The 15,906-nt window shown below is 38.0% G+C and overlaps 1 protein-coding gene across 2 annotated transcripts in view; it reads right to left on the minus strand.

Annotated features, from left to right (window-relative positions):
• Nucleotides 1-4,240, minus strand: part of LOC128874211 (FK506-binding protein 2) — a 124,916-nt gene extending 120,676 nt beyond the window's left edge. Inside the window, exon 1 of one of the 2 annotated variants that reach the window (XM_054118700.1) lies at nt 3,949-4,240. In XM_054118700.1, coding sequence (XP_053974675.1) covers nt 3,949-4,178 — 230 coding nt within the window. In that variant the 5' untranslated portion in view covers nt 4,179-4,240. The remainder of the gene's footprint in view (nt 1-3,948) is intronic. The other variant, XM_054118709.1, reaches the window with a different exon arrangement.
• Nucleotides 4,241-15,906: the final 11,666 nt, after the last annotated feature.

Here is a 15,906-nt window from a genome sequence, read left to right on the forward strand (position 1 = left end):
CAAGTTTGTCGCCTCCATATCGACGAGCAATTAATTCTGCGAACAATTGTGTAGAATGGACGACAGTGAGCGTAAGTAAACCTACTGTCAAATCCGATTTCAAGCGTTCCGAAACGCTCGAGTCGCTTCGTTGTTGAGATATCCCGTTATCGATACTGACTCAGGCTTCTATTTTAGAAGTTACGGCGCGTGCTCCAAATTCTAACAAATAAACCCCGCGGCACGTGCTAGGAGGTTAATTTTTGATTGGTCGTCAATTCGAACAATAACTTTCTCCGCGCTTCACGGAACAATCATTCGTAAATATTTTTTACCACCACACAAACACCTATACATACTTCAGTGAGAATATCTATAAAATATCTATGAACTCGATTAAAAAACAGAGCAAAAAAGAGTTTTCGATCTATCGCAGGAAATTTATTACAAAATTTACGGCTGCGTCAAAATCTATATATACATATAAATGTTTGAGTTACGAGTGTTCTCGGTGAGGTCTGCTAAAAATTTCAATATGATCACGCCATTGGCACAATGATCGAGTGCGTCGGACTCGATAAAAATTGCGATATATAAAACGCACGCGGTATAAAAAGCACGAACTCCGTTAGCACATTAACAGACCACTTGTCGGGTCATGTGTTTACGCGTTCCTCGAGTAAAGTGTCCACGTTGGCAGATCATGCGCTCCAATCGTGCGAGACCACGTTTCGCGTTCGAACGAGTCCGTCAACGTTTAACCATCCTGCCCAATCATCGTACAGACCCACGTTGATCTACGTCGACGTCATTCCTGGTAACCATACGGGCAGAGATAGGCGAAATTTAATTCGAGTAACTGATAACGAACGGAAGCAGCATTTAGCGATTCGTTTGCTACGTTTACAAGCGGTACTGTTGCAAGTAGGATGCGGATGATTATGCAAATTCATATTTTCATGCACAGATGACAAATAGAAATGTAAATTAAAGTAGTACCATATGTTTCGTCTTTTGGATGTTGTAATGTTGTATTATTCAATTAAATGTGACAAATATTTCTCTTAATACTAAATTAAATAATACACGAGACAATTGTATGTAATTCATATATCGCGTATAAAAAATTGCACAATTTAAAAATGTATGATAAATTAAGCTGATAAATGTCATGAACATTAAACAACATAAATTTCATCATTTATCTGCAACTATGAAAACGATCATTTGATTAGTAATGGCAAGTTTGGTGTTAATTCATTTAGTACGAAATGTAAAAATTATAATACTCTTCTTATCGAACAAACAACTCAGCAAAAGTTGTCTGCATTCCATTTCGTGTCGTAAATTTGTACCTAATCAAGTCTTTCGCCCAACTTCGAGTATGGTAGACCACTGATCGTCAAAATGGGTCGTTCGAACCGGACGGTGTCTAATTAGTCTCATTCAAGGCTTCCTTTGTGTAAACATACGGGCTAGCCAGGATATATTAGGTTGTCCCAAAAGTTTCTTTCGCTTTATTAATAAGTAATACATGCACAATAGTTTATGTTTTATGTTACATTACTGAATTGTGCACGATTCATTTTGCTCCATTACTGTTACAAACATGAATATCTATGAAATTAGATTGTCTATTTATAGAAACACGACCACATAAAATAATTGAATGCAACTCGCGAAAGAAACTTTCGGGACAACCTAATACGATCGAATTTCAACCGAGGTCATCGATCGTTTCAAGAGACTGTTCGTACAAACAGAAACTCAAAGTCTGCCTTCTGGAACGTCTACGATTTACGAGCGTTTCTAGTTCGAGCTATTCGAGGGGCCTGGACTACGAATCATCGATACTCCGTAATATCCTTTCTTGGCTCGACGGTGTACGAACCTTCGGTTTGATTTTATCAGATGAATTAATTATACTCCGTACCACAGGTGCAACCTCGTCACCGAGGTCGTTTCTCCAACCGTACTTCCCATTCCTAGTCGACGGAATATTTAGTCGATTCGGTTTAAATGTCTTTTCTTAACCCAATCAGTCTTCATTTATTTTATGCTTCATGTGGAGCACGTACAGATATTAATAAAATTGACCGTACACTTATAATGGTAACGAAAAGGGCGCAGTAAAGTGAGTATAAACAAATGTATTCGAAAGTAAAAACGCAATATATATTTTATTCGCATATTGTAACAGGTGATTCATATAAAAAAAAAAAACTTGAAATATAATTAACTATTTATCTATGTTTGACAAAAAACGTAAAAGTATAACTGGTTTAATAATACAAACTTGATTCACTTTCCAAAATGATATCATGATAAACGTAACACATGTGACTAAGAATACCACACGATATTAGAATTTTCACGATGATAAACGTCATGAAATTCGATACACCACAGCGTTAAAAGACACGACTTGACGTCACGTGAAAACGAGCCTTAACTACTCAACCTCTTTTCGTAATCGGTACGAAACGAGACCGTCGTTCGTTGACATCATCCCGTCCTACGTGTACGCGAATATTTAACATCTGGATCTGGAACACCAGTTCCCTCGGACCACACGACTGGCGAACTTCACGAAACCATAACCTTCCGAAGTAACGTGTGCTCGTTCACCGACCCGACGACCTCTTTAAACGTTCAAGGAAAAAGCGTCGAGACACTGGAAGAAAGCCACTGACACGCAATACTTGACACGTGCACGGGGAAAATGGAGCAGATCAACTCGTATATACAGGAAATAGGGTTTAGAAATTTTCTAAAATTCTTTTTCCCTGGTTAATACGTACGACAGCGTGTGAAATTGATTATGATCGGTAATATCGGAGCAGTGTTCGATTATTTACTAAATCAACGTGTCGACGGTTACGCGGCAACCTTTAAGAGAATAAACGTATAAATAGAAATGTAAACATAAGCTTAAATCGGAGCAGAGCCAGAGGTACGAATTCATAGATTAGAGGTAATAATAAATGGAGTCTTCGGTTTTCTTTTGCGAAGAAAGTTCCTTATTCGTACTGTTCTCAAAGTTAAGAAACACGAGGCACACATGGCATCACATGACGTACGGTCGAAACACCACGAGGAAAGGCAAATAGAGATGGGCAAAATTGTCTTCAAATACAGCGAATAATTCTTAACACGTGTTCTTAACACATCTTCATTCAACAGTTGTCGAAATAATGTTATCCTCGTTCACTGTAAAATGGAGTACCATTTCATTTTATAACTCAGACTGCAGTTATTTATGTCGCTTGTTGCATGCCAATGCCAAATGAATAAATTAATATGAATTACAAGCGATTGCGTATCTTTGTTAGACACGCGTTTCGATCCTCGTTTAGAATTTTCTTCGGGAACACTTTGCGAGTCACGAATCGAGGTAAATACTTTTAACATGAACATACTGTACTTTAATATACACAACGAGAAATGGAATTTATCACCACGAGAAATTCACTCCAATTCTGTGCACAACCTCCCAGTTGTGCTCCAGTTGGATTTCTACTCCGAACGATACTCAACAGCTGACTAGATGACGTGGCGGTATGATACTACGAAAGAAAAAGTAAATAATGTAAAATTGATTTTAAAAACACAAAACACTTCTTTAGTAGCCAACTAAAGATTGTACACTAAGTAACGTTATATTTCTATTTTGAAGATTGTACTTAACGATTAAGCTTAACGAACCGACGAATGTTATTTTCTTCGATTTCAATTTTGAAGTTCGTCCTTAACGGTTTATTTTAGTATATCATTTTTTAAAGCATTCAGGAATGAGTTTCATTCGTTATCGTGAAAAATCCACCATGAGTCCGGGCACGTTGGTTCCGCGCGATTAGGTTGAAAAATCGTACACTGTTCCGCTGATCGTTACGAGGATTCACGCATTCCCTAAACAGGAAGTGAATCCCGACTTGGTGGAAGCGATTGTCGTGGGAGGGTGTCACTGACCTTGAGTCGAACTTGGTACCGTCCAGCAACGTGCCGGTGTAGTGCATCGTCAGCTGGTCACCGATCTTCGACTTGGCGTCGCAAACTTCCGGCACGTACAGCTTCTCGACCTTCAGTCCCGACTGCTTTTGATCGGCATCGGCGAAAACAAGAACGGCGACGAACACGAGAAGCACCGTACGGCACGCCGCGAGCACGACACCCGCGGTATTCTTCGAACGGACAGCCATGATTCGGTTCTTACTCTGGCGAATGCTCGTGAGCAACTGAGTCGTGTCGCGCTCTACTCATCGGAGCTACCTTCGTCCACCCACCTCCCCTATCCCTCTCCCACTGACGGCTGGCTGCGCTGCGCTCCGTTCCGAGATCAGGCGAACGCGTTGGAAAAGGATGAGTGTACTGTACCGCCATATTGCGCCTTCTCATTGGCCCCACGGAATATGTAGGTCTCTGCCTCGGCCTCTTTTCCACCTTCCACGTTCCTCGTCCTCTTCGTCCCTCACGTTCTGGTCGCGTTCTTGGTCCTCTCACCTTTTTTTCTCCCTTCGGACGTGTTTTCTCTCGCTTCGACCTCAGCGGGTTCCTCTAACGCCGATCATTTCTCCGTCGCCCACGCAAGTCCTCGATTCTTCTTTGTTTCGTCGCTGTTTTCCACCTCCGTTCTCGTTCCGCGGTTCGGTTCTCCAGCGTCGACCTTCCTCTCTTTCCCGCCAGCATGCCAGCCGTGACTCCGTCGCGGAGTCTCCATTCCGGGCTCTCTCTTTCTCCGAAGCTGGCCCACGTTCTTCTTTCCACGACCGACAACCTTCTTTCCCTTCCTTCCAGGTATGTGTACACCGACTTTCATCCTCTTCGCGTGGAACCCCTGTTTCCTGGTACCCTCGCGTGTGTGACTCCGTTTGGGACGATGTTCAACACGTTCATGGCCACGTCATCCACGCGTGGACGACAGACCTTTTCACTGATGTATTTCAATAATTAATTTTAACACGTTGGTCGCCACATCACCCAGAAATTGGTGACCAGGGCTTTCTATTAAGGAACTGAAAAGATTAATTTCTAAGGTGAGGGGGTAATCGAAATGAATCTGGATAGGATTAGTGAATTTGGTGAGAATAGAAAAGTTCAATACTAGGTGTGAAATGTTAAATTATCTAATTTTCAATAGTCTCGAGACAAAATTTTCGTTTTGTAGACATTTCCATGTGAAACAGTCTGAAAGTCGATGTGTTGAAGGAATTTTCAATGAGAGCGATACGCTGTTTTACGACCCCTATCATTTTAGGGGTGGATGACACGTATACGTTACTTGAACTATTATCGCTCTTAAACGCATGTTTAGGATGCCATGCATTGCTCGACTATCGCAGAACTAACATGTTTGTTTAAAGCAAGTGAGAAGAGTAAAGTAGGCTATCATCGATCATTGTAGCTATAGATCTTTCAATTTGGAGTCAGTCTTTAGGACAGTGAAAAAATTTACTATATTTATACATGAATTGTTTATCAGATTGTGACGATAGCAGTGATGAAACGATAAACACTCATATCGATGTTAAAGTTATAGATCAATCCTATTGAATAATTATTGGGACAAAATTTAATTACATTAAATAAAACTGTTGAATAGTAAATAAATGTATGGAATAAATAATTCTTAACAATCTTATTCCTTTCACTTTTATAATGTTCCATCATTTTATGAAATTTTATCATTATTATTAAAAAATAAATTTTTCTACATCTCCTTAATCTTAGAATGTTAAAATATAATTCTAAAAATTCTATATGGTAGAATTACATCGCCCCATCAGGTAGCATTAAAAAGAGCCAAAACCAAGGAAAACCTGCAAGTACATAACGAGTATTGTAACATTAATGCACTCTTCGCAATGAAAATTCACGCAGATACACATTTGGTCCATTAAAAGCTAAAAAGGTAAACGCGAAACATGGTTGTAACAATAATCATCGTACAAATTTCTCGAGCCATGGTTTTTCCGAAAATGTAGAAAACTTGGCAAACGCACCAAGTTTGCTGGAACACGGAAACGCTGCGTCAAAAAATAATAACCTCTGTTTCCGTGTCGTTCTTCAAAACGAGAGATACGCCCTGAAAGTGTCTTTTCTTTCTGAACAGTATTCAGCCCGCTGTTGCGAAGGAATTTATGCACATACATAAAACGACAAAGAAAAACAAACTCTGTTGACGTTTGTCTTCGCTGACAATTCTCTCGGCGTTCCCGCAAGCATCGTAATTAATTTCCCTTTGCTCGTCGACGTGTTTTTTCAACCTTTCTGCCAGTTTTTCCTCCTCGTCCGCCTCACTCATTTGGTTATAGTCTTGCGAGCGTCTTCTCGCTCCGTTCAGCCCCTCAAAGCTCCCGTCTTTCGAACGAAATTCTTCGTTTCCCTCGATTCGTGCTTCGTCAATAGACGATACTTCCTCTTCTTCGTTGAAATAAATAACTTGTTTACTTCCAACCATTTTTATTCTCCTTCTTTTTTTTTACAGGTTATAGAGCATCCGTTGGAGACAACTGATGTATGATATATTCAACAACGAGTAAAACTCATCGGGTTTTTCTGTTCCAGTGAAACATCAATTATTAAAACACGGAGAATATACCGCAAGTATTTTGTGTCAGAGGTCTTATTTGTACAGTGCGCAATATGCGCGCATAAAGGATATAGTTCAGTGCTTCACTTTTCTCTCTTCCGTGACTTAGTGTATGCTCTCATCCTTTCTCTTTTACGCTGCTCATCAGGAACGCCTCGCTCGAGTGTGCAGATTGTTCGCTGCACAAGGGTGGCTAATCAACGCGGCGATCGGATCGATTAGATGGAAATGAAAATTTTGCTTTTAATGATCAAAGTTTTGTAATTTAAGATGTTCCGCGAAGTTGGAAATAATTCAAGCTATTTACGATCCAGCATGGTACAGGTTTAATAGATTTCAGAGCTTTCCAAATTGGAGTTTGCGACCTCACCTAGTAAAGCTTCGTTGAACTGTAGCGGAAGACACTAAGCTTATTGAAGGTTATTGAAATATACAAAGAATAACATACTAAATGTTACTGTTTACATTATAAATGTTTAATTAATTTGGAAACATAAATTTCACTTGCATCATGAAGTTTCAGATTGTTATTGCGACTATTTATGTGAAAGTAATATTCCCGCGTATTAATTATTGATGAAATGTGTTCGTGGGAAATTTGTAATTAGGTATTAATAAACAGTAATGGCTCTTTAGCTGTTTCAAAATAAATGAAATGCTGAAAACGAAGCATTCGGCTAACGATTAAATAAATTTGTTCGGTTTGTAAATACCAAATGATGCTTCAAATTCGAAGGAAAAATCAAATACGAGTTTTTCATTAACGAATCGCGTTATTTTTCTTCGATGAGGGTCGCCGTTGAATTAGTTGGTTGACAAAAAGACGTCGACGAAGTTGCGAACGTTGGAATTGGAGGACTACCCGAGTTTACTCGCACTCCGACTGCTGAAACTGTCAAAAGTTTATAAGCCCTCGCGATACGCTAATACCGACGAACAAAGAGAGAGAGAAAGAGATTGATTTGCGAATGAACGATTCCCATGCTCAAAACTTTCGCATTGAACGTTTTAATTTAACGTGAGGTAAAGAGAAACGGATGCAACGCGATACGCAATTTAAAACAAACGCCCATTATTTATCGAGCAACAAAATTTTGTACCATTGCTTTCGAAAATATATTTCTTTATACTATTGTGATTGTACTCACTGTGATAGTATAGAATTATAAAGCGTTTTCCAAAAAGGGCTCTAGGTCTCTTTTAATAAAACACGAATGGTGTGAAATGTATCTAACTTTTTATTTAAAAATAAATTTCTATGGTTACCTTTGAAAAAGCTTTTATGAATTTTACAACACAAATAATTCTAATGAAAAACTAATTGATTTCGTAATAATGTTGCGATGAAGATTAGATTATTTATAAACGTTTTTAATCTACTCAGTTATTCTGACATAACAAAGTAATATTCATAGATCTATGAAACGTAAAACAATGTAATTAGTGCATAAAATAATTGCATAAGCAAAAATCAAGATAAACTTAGAGGAAACTTATAAGACGAATATTGAAATATTGATCTAATAGCTTTGGGTTACATATCCTAACGGAATAAGACGTTTGAACTCTGAGGAGGAAGAAAGATCTTTTGTGGAGGCGTATTAGGTCAAACATTACAGTCAGTCGTCATAGATAAAATTACTCTTCACTGTCTATGTTCTATTCACAGTAACGCGAAAAAGGAGAAAGGTAGACACATTTATAGGCGAAGGTTTTAATACGATACAAATATGGATGTCGAACGAGAACAAAAATTAAGAATGAAATATCTAATAGTCTATGTTTACAGTGCATGTATGTACAGTATTATTGTTTCACTGAGCCATGTAGCAAGAAATAAAATTAAAATCCTATAATTGTCTGTCTAACATGACCTCTAACATGACTTCGGTCAACGTTATTTTCTCTATCAACCCGAATTTGTGTCACGCTATATTTACTAATAGGCAGCAATTGCAATCTTGGTTTCACAGGTCATTGTCATATATCTGGCATCGACAACGATAAAATCGTGCAGTTTAGTGAAATGCAAAATAAATTCATCGTCCTTCATCTCTGCCAGAAGTTATAATAATAATTATAATAGCTTGGTATCGTACCTTGACATACTTCATTCTATGTTATGGAAAATATATTTATTGAGAAATGTTAGAGAATATTAAAGAACACGTTTTAGAATATAATGAAAAATAACTTTTCTACACTAGAAGGATTTAGAAATATTTATGCTACTAATTAGTTCTCAAAATCCAAGTTCTACACGTCTTTTAATTTACCGAAGAAGAACTTCTAAATGTTCACATGGTTAATTTCAATAAAAGATACGAAGACAAAAGAATGACATAGTTTTATTTGAGAAACAAACGAAGTGCAAAATTGCTTTCATTCGGAACAAACCAGACGTGAAATGATACCGAAAGTATCGGAAAGACATCGTCCAGTCTCTAGTAGGTCATCATAAGGCGAAGAAATTATTTTTCGATAAGGAAATGGTCCTCTGGTCTCCGGAGTCGTGATTTTAGAGCTCCCAGCTATAAGTCCTGATCTGAATCCTATGGAGACCTTGCACATAATGGTCTCCGGGAATACTCGCACGATATGTTTGCAGCAGAGCATGACCAGAAATTCGGAACGGATGAATTGAACCAATGGGAACGTGATTCTTAAAGGATTTGGATAATATTTCCGAATCATCAACTATTTATTTATCCATTTTTCATTTTATATCGGAATAATAATTGAAAAAGTCGTTAATCTATTTTATTAAGGAGACGAATAAATTTAACTATGGGTAAAAGGAATATTATTCTTTAATGTTTAACAAAGATATAAAACGAATTTTCATGAATTCATATTTTCTTTCCGTGGAAACTCGCGTGACCTCCTTCGCACCTTTTAATAAGAGTGAAACGCAGCCACGGGCGTCGACATTTTATGTGTCGTCAGGCAAAGTAAATGTCTCAAGTATCGTTACATTTTGCGCCAGACTGAAACTACTCTTTCTACCCATTTGAAGGAAATGTTTTATTTCTTCAATACAGATAAAAAAAATGAAGGTATTCTGATAACCATTGAACATGTTCTTGGATAAGTACATGCCTTACAAGAATGGCTAGAAAGATTTTTTGTTTTATGAATTTTTGACCAAAACTTGTAAAAATAATGGATCAAAGTATAAATGTTTAAAAGGTTGAAATTGGAATGGAGAAAGTTTTTCACTAAAAAAAATTCATAAGGTTTATCTCATTTTCACCTGTCCTAAATACCTAATGCGCACAATAACTAAAATAAACGAATAAAAATTTGAGTCATGATCATTCATAAATTTTAATAAAAGACAGAACACTCCTTTTGTTTAAAACAACACCCACAAGGTTATCTTAAAATTGCCAGACGTCCATATCAAAAAGAATCCTCGCGCTCCAAAGGATTGACTGTCGAATTCTAACGCAAACTAAACTAACGAAATAAAAATTTGAATGACGAGCATTCATGAATTTTAATGAAAGAAAGAACACATATAATTTTTACCGGCGACGTCACACAATTACCTTGAAGTTACCCGGCACTGATATTAAAAAGAAGCCTCCTAGCGCAAAGGATTGGCACTGTCCAATAAGCGAGTCGGGCTGAATTCGCTCGCAGGAATCTCGACTTCCGTTCGCGCTATCGCAACGCGTCTCCGCATTCCGACTTCATGCATACAAATTATGTGATTTGTGGGAGAATCGGTCTTCTGAAACTTTAAAAGTCCGCGGAACACGGGGGACGATCCTTCGGGAGAAGTATCGACGTCGATCGCGACGAATCGAGAGTCGAAATGCGGCGGGGCACTGTCTACTTCCGTCGACGGCACCGAAGTTTTTCGATTCTCGTGCGTGCGCGGTTAATTCCGTCGACGTTCGACAAATTTTCCCTGGGAAACTCGTCCCGTTTCTTCCGACCGTCACCGGAAAACCACCAGTCTTCCGCGACGCTTTGTCTCCCTCTTGTTATAACGAAGTTACGAACGCGGAAAACTGATGCGAACTCGGGACCAACGAGTTGAACGAAACTTTTCTGTCCTTTTCGCGGGATGGAGCGTTTCCGGGTGGTAAGTTCGTCCCTGCGAACGAGGGTTACGGTCGCTATAATATAAATTAAATTTGGGGGGGCTTTATTCGGTTCATCGGCGACCTTTTTATCGGCGGAGGTCGAAGCATTACGTTTTGAACGCTTACAGGTCCTTATCAGGTGATCGAAAAGGGTTTTTAGGATTTTGCTTTCCTATAAAACGCAAATAGGATGAAATACGTCTAATTCTTTTATTTTAAACGGAAGTATACATGTTTATGATTAAACGCGAAAGATAATGTCTACGGGTGTAAAGTTTCTAAGTTAAAAAAAGAGTTTTTGAGTTAATATTCTTGTTGCTTAAGGCCTTTAACATATATTATTTTCATAATGTACACCTATATAATATGTCATTGTTTCCTGTTTAATGTTTATATGGCTCCCTGTACATGCATAATTTAGAAAATTTCTTCTAATTACGCATCCTTTGTATTTATCCTAAATAAATCAAATGTATTATATTCTAAAGAGAACCCATAGTAGGATGATATATTATAAACATTATCGAAATAAAATAGGAGGAGAATACAAATGCTTGAATTGTCGCTGTGTGTTGCAAATAAAATTGTTGATATAAAAAGAGACATTGCTCGCTTTATAACAGGCCATACGATTGTCCTCATTGGGAAATGGGCTAACAAATACGATATTTTTACATATCGTGGTTCTTGTGTATTTGTTGTCTGTGTGTTTAATTAGGAAATATAAGGAAATAGCAGCTGGCTATAAAAGAAACGGTCACTAGCAAAACTATTCGTCCTTCCTGGAAATATCCGCAAGAAATAGACTGCTCTTGGTTGAGCTACAAATAAAACGGTCGGTCGCAGGAAACGGTAGCGCAAGACTTTATCTCCTCTTTTTCAATTCATGCGCGCGTTGTCCGTCTGGCAGAAGAATAAATATAGGAAAAACCAAAGTGGAACTGGAGTAAAGGGAACTTTTGTACCGTGGTTAAACCTTGAGCTGATCGCATAATACAATTGAGTTATTACACTTACGATTAAAATCTTACGTTTGTTTCCATTTCCGTTTCCATTTCCTTGACTTTTCTTTCTCTGAAACGATTAAGTCTCACGCGTGAATATAAAAACAATGTTAAATGGATAAATATCAAGGCTAGAACAAACATCGACTTGTTGACTTGAAGTATGATGATTAAATTAATTATATATTAAAATGGTGAGGTTGTGCAAGGGAATACAAATTGCAATAATTGTAGAGCATAAATAACAGAAGGTTTCATGATGTTGAGAAAGTCGAAGAGTGTGTTTTATTTTACTACAAAAATTTAATAATGAAGAGAATATATGTGCACATATCTACATAAATCAAAGCAATCTCTTTTATTATTAGATAAACGCTGCCATCTTATCTCAACTTTTCTTTTCAAAACAGTCATGATGATCCCTATCGAAAATAATAAATATCGTGTTCACAGTAACCTCTATTGACACAATTTAACGAGCATCAACACAAGACGCTGCCAACCTTCGATTTAATATTTTAAATTACCGTGTCTTTGGCCTGAATTTGGTTTTGTTTACAGCACCGACATCGTTGTTATTCGCAGCACCTCTCCAGCAAGCATAATTATATCGCGAAATCAATAGAGCACCGTAGAAACAAGGTAGTTTCGTGGGTTGGTGTAACGACGTTTCCAACTAATCCCAGTTCCGGCTGCTTAACGCATGGAAATTAATAATGAGGCAGAATGGAAATCGTGGAGCGATAAGCCCTGGATCTACATAACTCGACTCGCGGATAATACAGCGACGCAACGGCGCTGGCGCGAATTGAACGAACGATCGAGAAGCAAACATAGAACCGGTTCATTTAATCCGGGACGAACGGGACCGCCTAACTGGAAAATTTCTGCGTTTGGCGCGTTGTGGAATCGTAGGGCAACTAATTGCCAGGAGCATTCGTATTATTTGAGGAATACACGTTCCAGTTGCAGTTCCATTTAAATCTGATCACGTAATTCTGATTCAAATTAAAATTCACCACTGCAATTCTTAATGACTGTCTTACGTTTCTTGAAAAAGCCCTTTAGACTTTAATTATGTCGAAGACAATATACGGTACTTGATAAGATTAATATAAGTCAAAGTTAACGAAGTGGTTAAAAATAATATGGTTGGCAGAATGAGTAACTGGCGTTTTCCTTTAAGTTTTCGTATATTTGTGACAGATGCACGTAGATATTTTTTTTTATTAGCATTTAATCCATTCAATGCCAGGCAAATTTAAAGCGTTTTGCCTTGGGCGCCAAGATTTAATATGAACCTTGAGTATTTTAATGTAATTTAAAAGTATGTATACAAACAAATTGGCAAACATTACATTGAAGAAAACCATTCAATTTTAAAGAAGAAACAGTTAAGTTTCGTTAAAGAAAAAAAATGTTTAAAAATACATTGAACGTAGCCTAAAATAAAATTATTTAATTCTTTTCAAACTAGTCTTTCTACAAATTTGGTACGTTCCTAGTACCAGAAGTTCCGCACCATCATTTCTCAGTTGTAGGTCGCGCGCTAGAATCGAGAGGCTGCGAAAGTGCTAAAACGCCATTCGACGAACGAAACAGGAATATGAAGGCAGTTTTCCAACAGTTCTTGATTTACACACCGCTCATTCACAGGAGCTGAACGCCGGATTTCATCGCGCTTTATAAATCGCGACATTATTGGGTCAACAGATTCCGTTTCGACGCGCTCTTCCCGCCGTATAAAATACTCGCGTCGCAAATTACAGGAGCGAACAGATTCGCGAAAGGTGGCTGTTACCATTTATTCCCTTGTCGTTAGGGGAGCAAGAGGCGGCATTAGCCAAATAATAACGGTTCACAGGCCTATGCTCGTCGCTTCCTTGAATCTCCACAGGCAGTTACAGGTCGTATCGCGAGGCGAACACGAAGGGAAAAGGAATTTTCGTATTCCCGTCACGTCGCAGTTTGCTGTACGTATGTATACCTGCCGCATACCGTTCGATTTACTATGAAGCCAGTGTTGTCCCGCGGATATCGATAGTAACGGAAACGCAAGCAGGCCGATTTGTTCTGTTTATCGTGAATACGAGCCCTGTAACACGTGATATTTGAAGAATCTATTCGTAACTTGCGTAACATCCAGTGTTCTGAAACGAAACAGAAAATGTATACAACTTTGTGACTGTTGGCCATATAAATTGAAATCATAAAATAATTCAGGAAGGATATGAAATGATTGCAGAAAAGAGAACTGTGAAAAAATTATAAAAGAAATAATCTAGCGAGGAACTAATTTGTTCAGGTAATTTTAAAATTTGTAAGAAAATTATTTTTTTAAGGTAGGTATTTGTTATTGTAGCATAAATTAATACACGTGCCTTGTGGTGAAATAATTACAGCGAAACAAATAATAACACAATTGGAGTTGATAGAAAGACAAAAGTGAGAATTACTCTCAGAGAATAGCGAGTGACAAAAAGGTCTGGGTGGAATTTGCATTGGAATAAGGACACGACTGCAGAGCAAACACAGACACGATTGCTTGGTACTGTAATGCATCCCTGGGTTGACCTAATTTACCTTGCTGCAGCAGTTCTTGTACAAATATCAATATCCTTGTTTGCAACGCAGCCTTTCGCGAAAATTAATTCGATGTACTTTCGATGTACATCGGTAGCATTTGGTGAAACATAATACTTGCTTCTCGTTATGGTTAGAAAGAAATAATGATAGATACTTCTTAAAACAAACATGGTAGGAGATGCTCATTGACTGCAGCCAGTTAACTCCACCAGTCACATAAAAATTGTAACATTACTGACGATTATTTTTTGGCTATTCTTTCTATTAATTTTATACACCGTTAGATAAAAAGCTACATCTGTATTTATGCAGTCTACAATATTTATTTTAATTTATATTATAAAGGAAATCTTAAAAAACAATGTACATTATTTCGTCGCATTTCTCAACTTTTTATGGAGTTAATCGATTTGTGCAATGAACGGCTCAATTCACGATAAACACATCCAGGAACAAAGTAGACAAAAAATTAACCCTGAAAGAGATATCCACATTGTCACGTGTATGACATTCCCCTATTCTTGGAATTACTATCGTTTAAGTCGACGTAATTCAAGATCCACTCTCCTCGATTAAAAGTTTCGATGGTGCCCGGTCTACCACCGTCTGACAATCGTTTTTTAAACGAACGAGTACCTGAGAAGCGTTCGTGAAATCTTGGAAATGTTTTCTTATTCAACAGACGTCTATTGGGGAATCGATCTGCAGACGTCTTGCCTCGGCTGAATTACGTTCACCTAGCTCATACATTAAGCGCGTGTCTACCATTTCCTGGTTCGAATACCTATTCATAGCTTCTAACATGTTACAGAAACGTCAAGTGCTCGGTAGCAAGAGAACCTAGAGAAACTAGAGTGACTTACACGACAGAGTGGTAAACAAGGATGAGAGATATCGAGTTATCGAGCATTCTGTACGAATAGTTTAGTAGGTTACCCGAGCACTAAAGTAGCCGTAACTTGGTAACAATATTGAATAGGAAAGTGGATGGGAGGGGGTAGGTTTATATGAACTTTTCCTACTGTTTGTGTGTCTCCAATTTGGTGCTGAAGTATGATACTTGGTCCTTTTAGTTTTGTTTAAATAATCCTAGTATATATTTTGTGGTTTATTTATTTAGGTATGTTATGCATATGGACATACAGTCAGTCCTATAAATATTCGTACCTATTACAGAAATTTGTCTAAATTAAATGATAGGTTTAATGTTTCCAAATAAACGTGTAAAGTCTATTTGGCATTTAATAAAAATTACCATTTATATTTAAAGAATCATTATTTCATTATTGAGAGTGACCAAAGCCACCAAAAAAAAAATATGTTGATGAGAAAGAGTTAAGGTGTAATGTCACTGAATCAAATAAATAAGCCCTCGAAGGTACAGTGACGGCTACAACGAGCCCTGTAAACGGGAAACACGACGTCCGTCGATGGCATTTGACGTTCAAGTATCATTCGAATCGATATTACTTGCATTCGAAAGTGAAACGTGGATATACTGGAGAATGGTCGCGAAACCCTGATCTCACGAACGTTTAAGCGGCAAATGGGCCGAGCTTAATAGCAGCTCGTTTCCATTGGGCGCTGGTACTCGGTTAAACGCGCGTAGTTTCGACAGGAAAGCTCGAAAGCACGGGTGCACGTAACGCGAGCT

This window comes from Hylaeus volcanicus, chromosome 1 (genome assembly GCF_026283585.1).
Source record: "Hylaeus volcanicus isolate JK05 chromosome 1, UHH_iyHylVolc1.0_haploid, whole genome shotgun sequence".
NCBI lineage: Eukaryota > Metazoa > Arthropoda > Insecta > Hymenoptera > Colletidae > Hylaeus > Hylaeus volcanicus.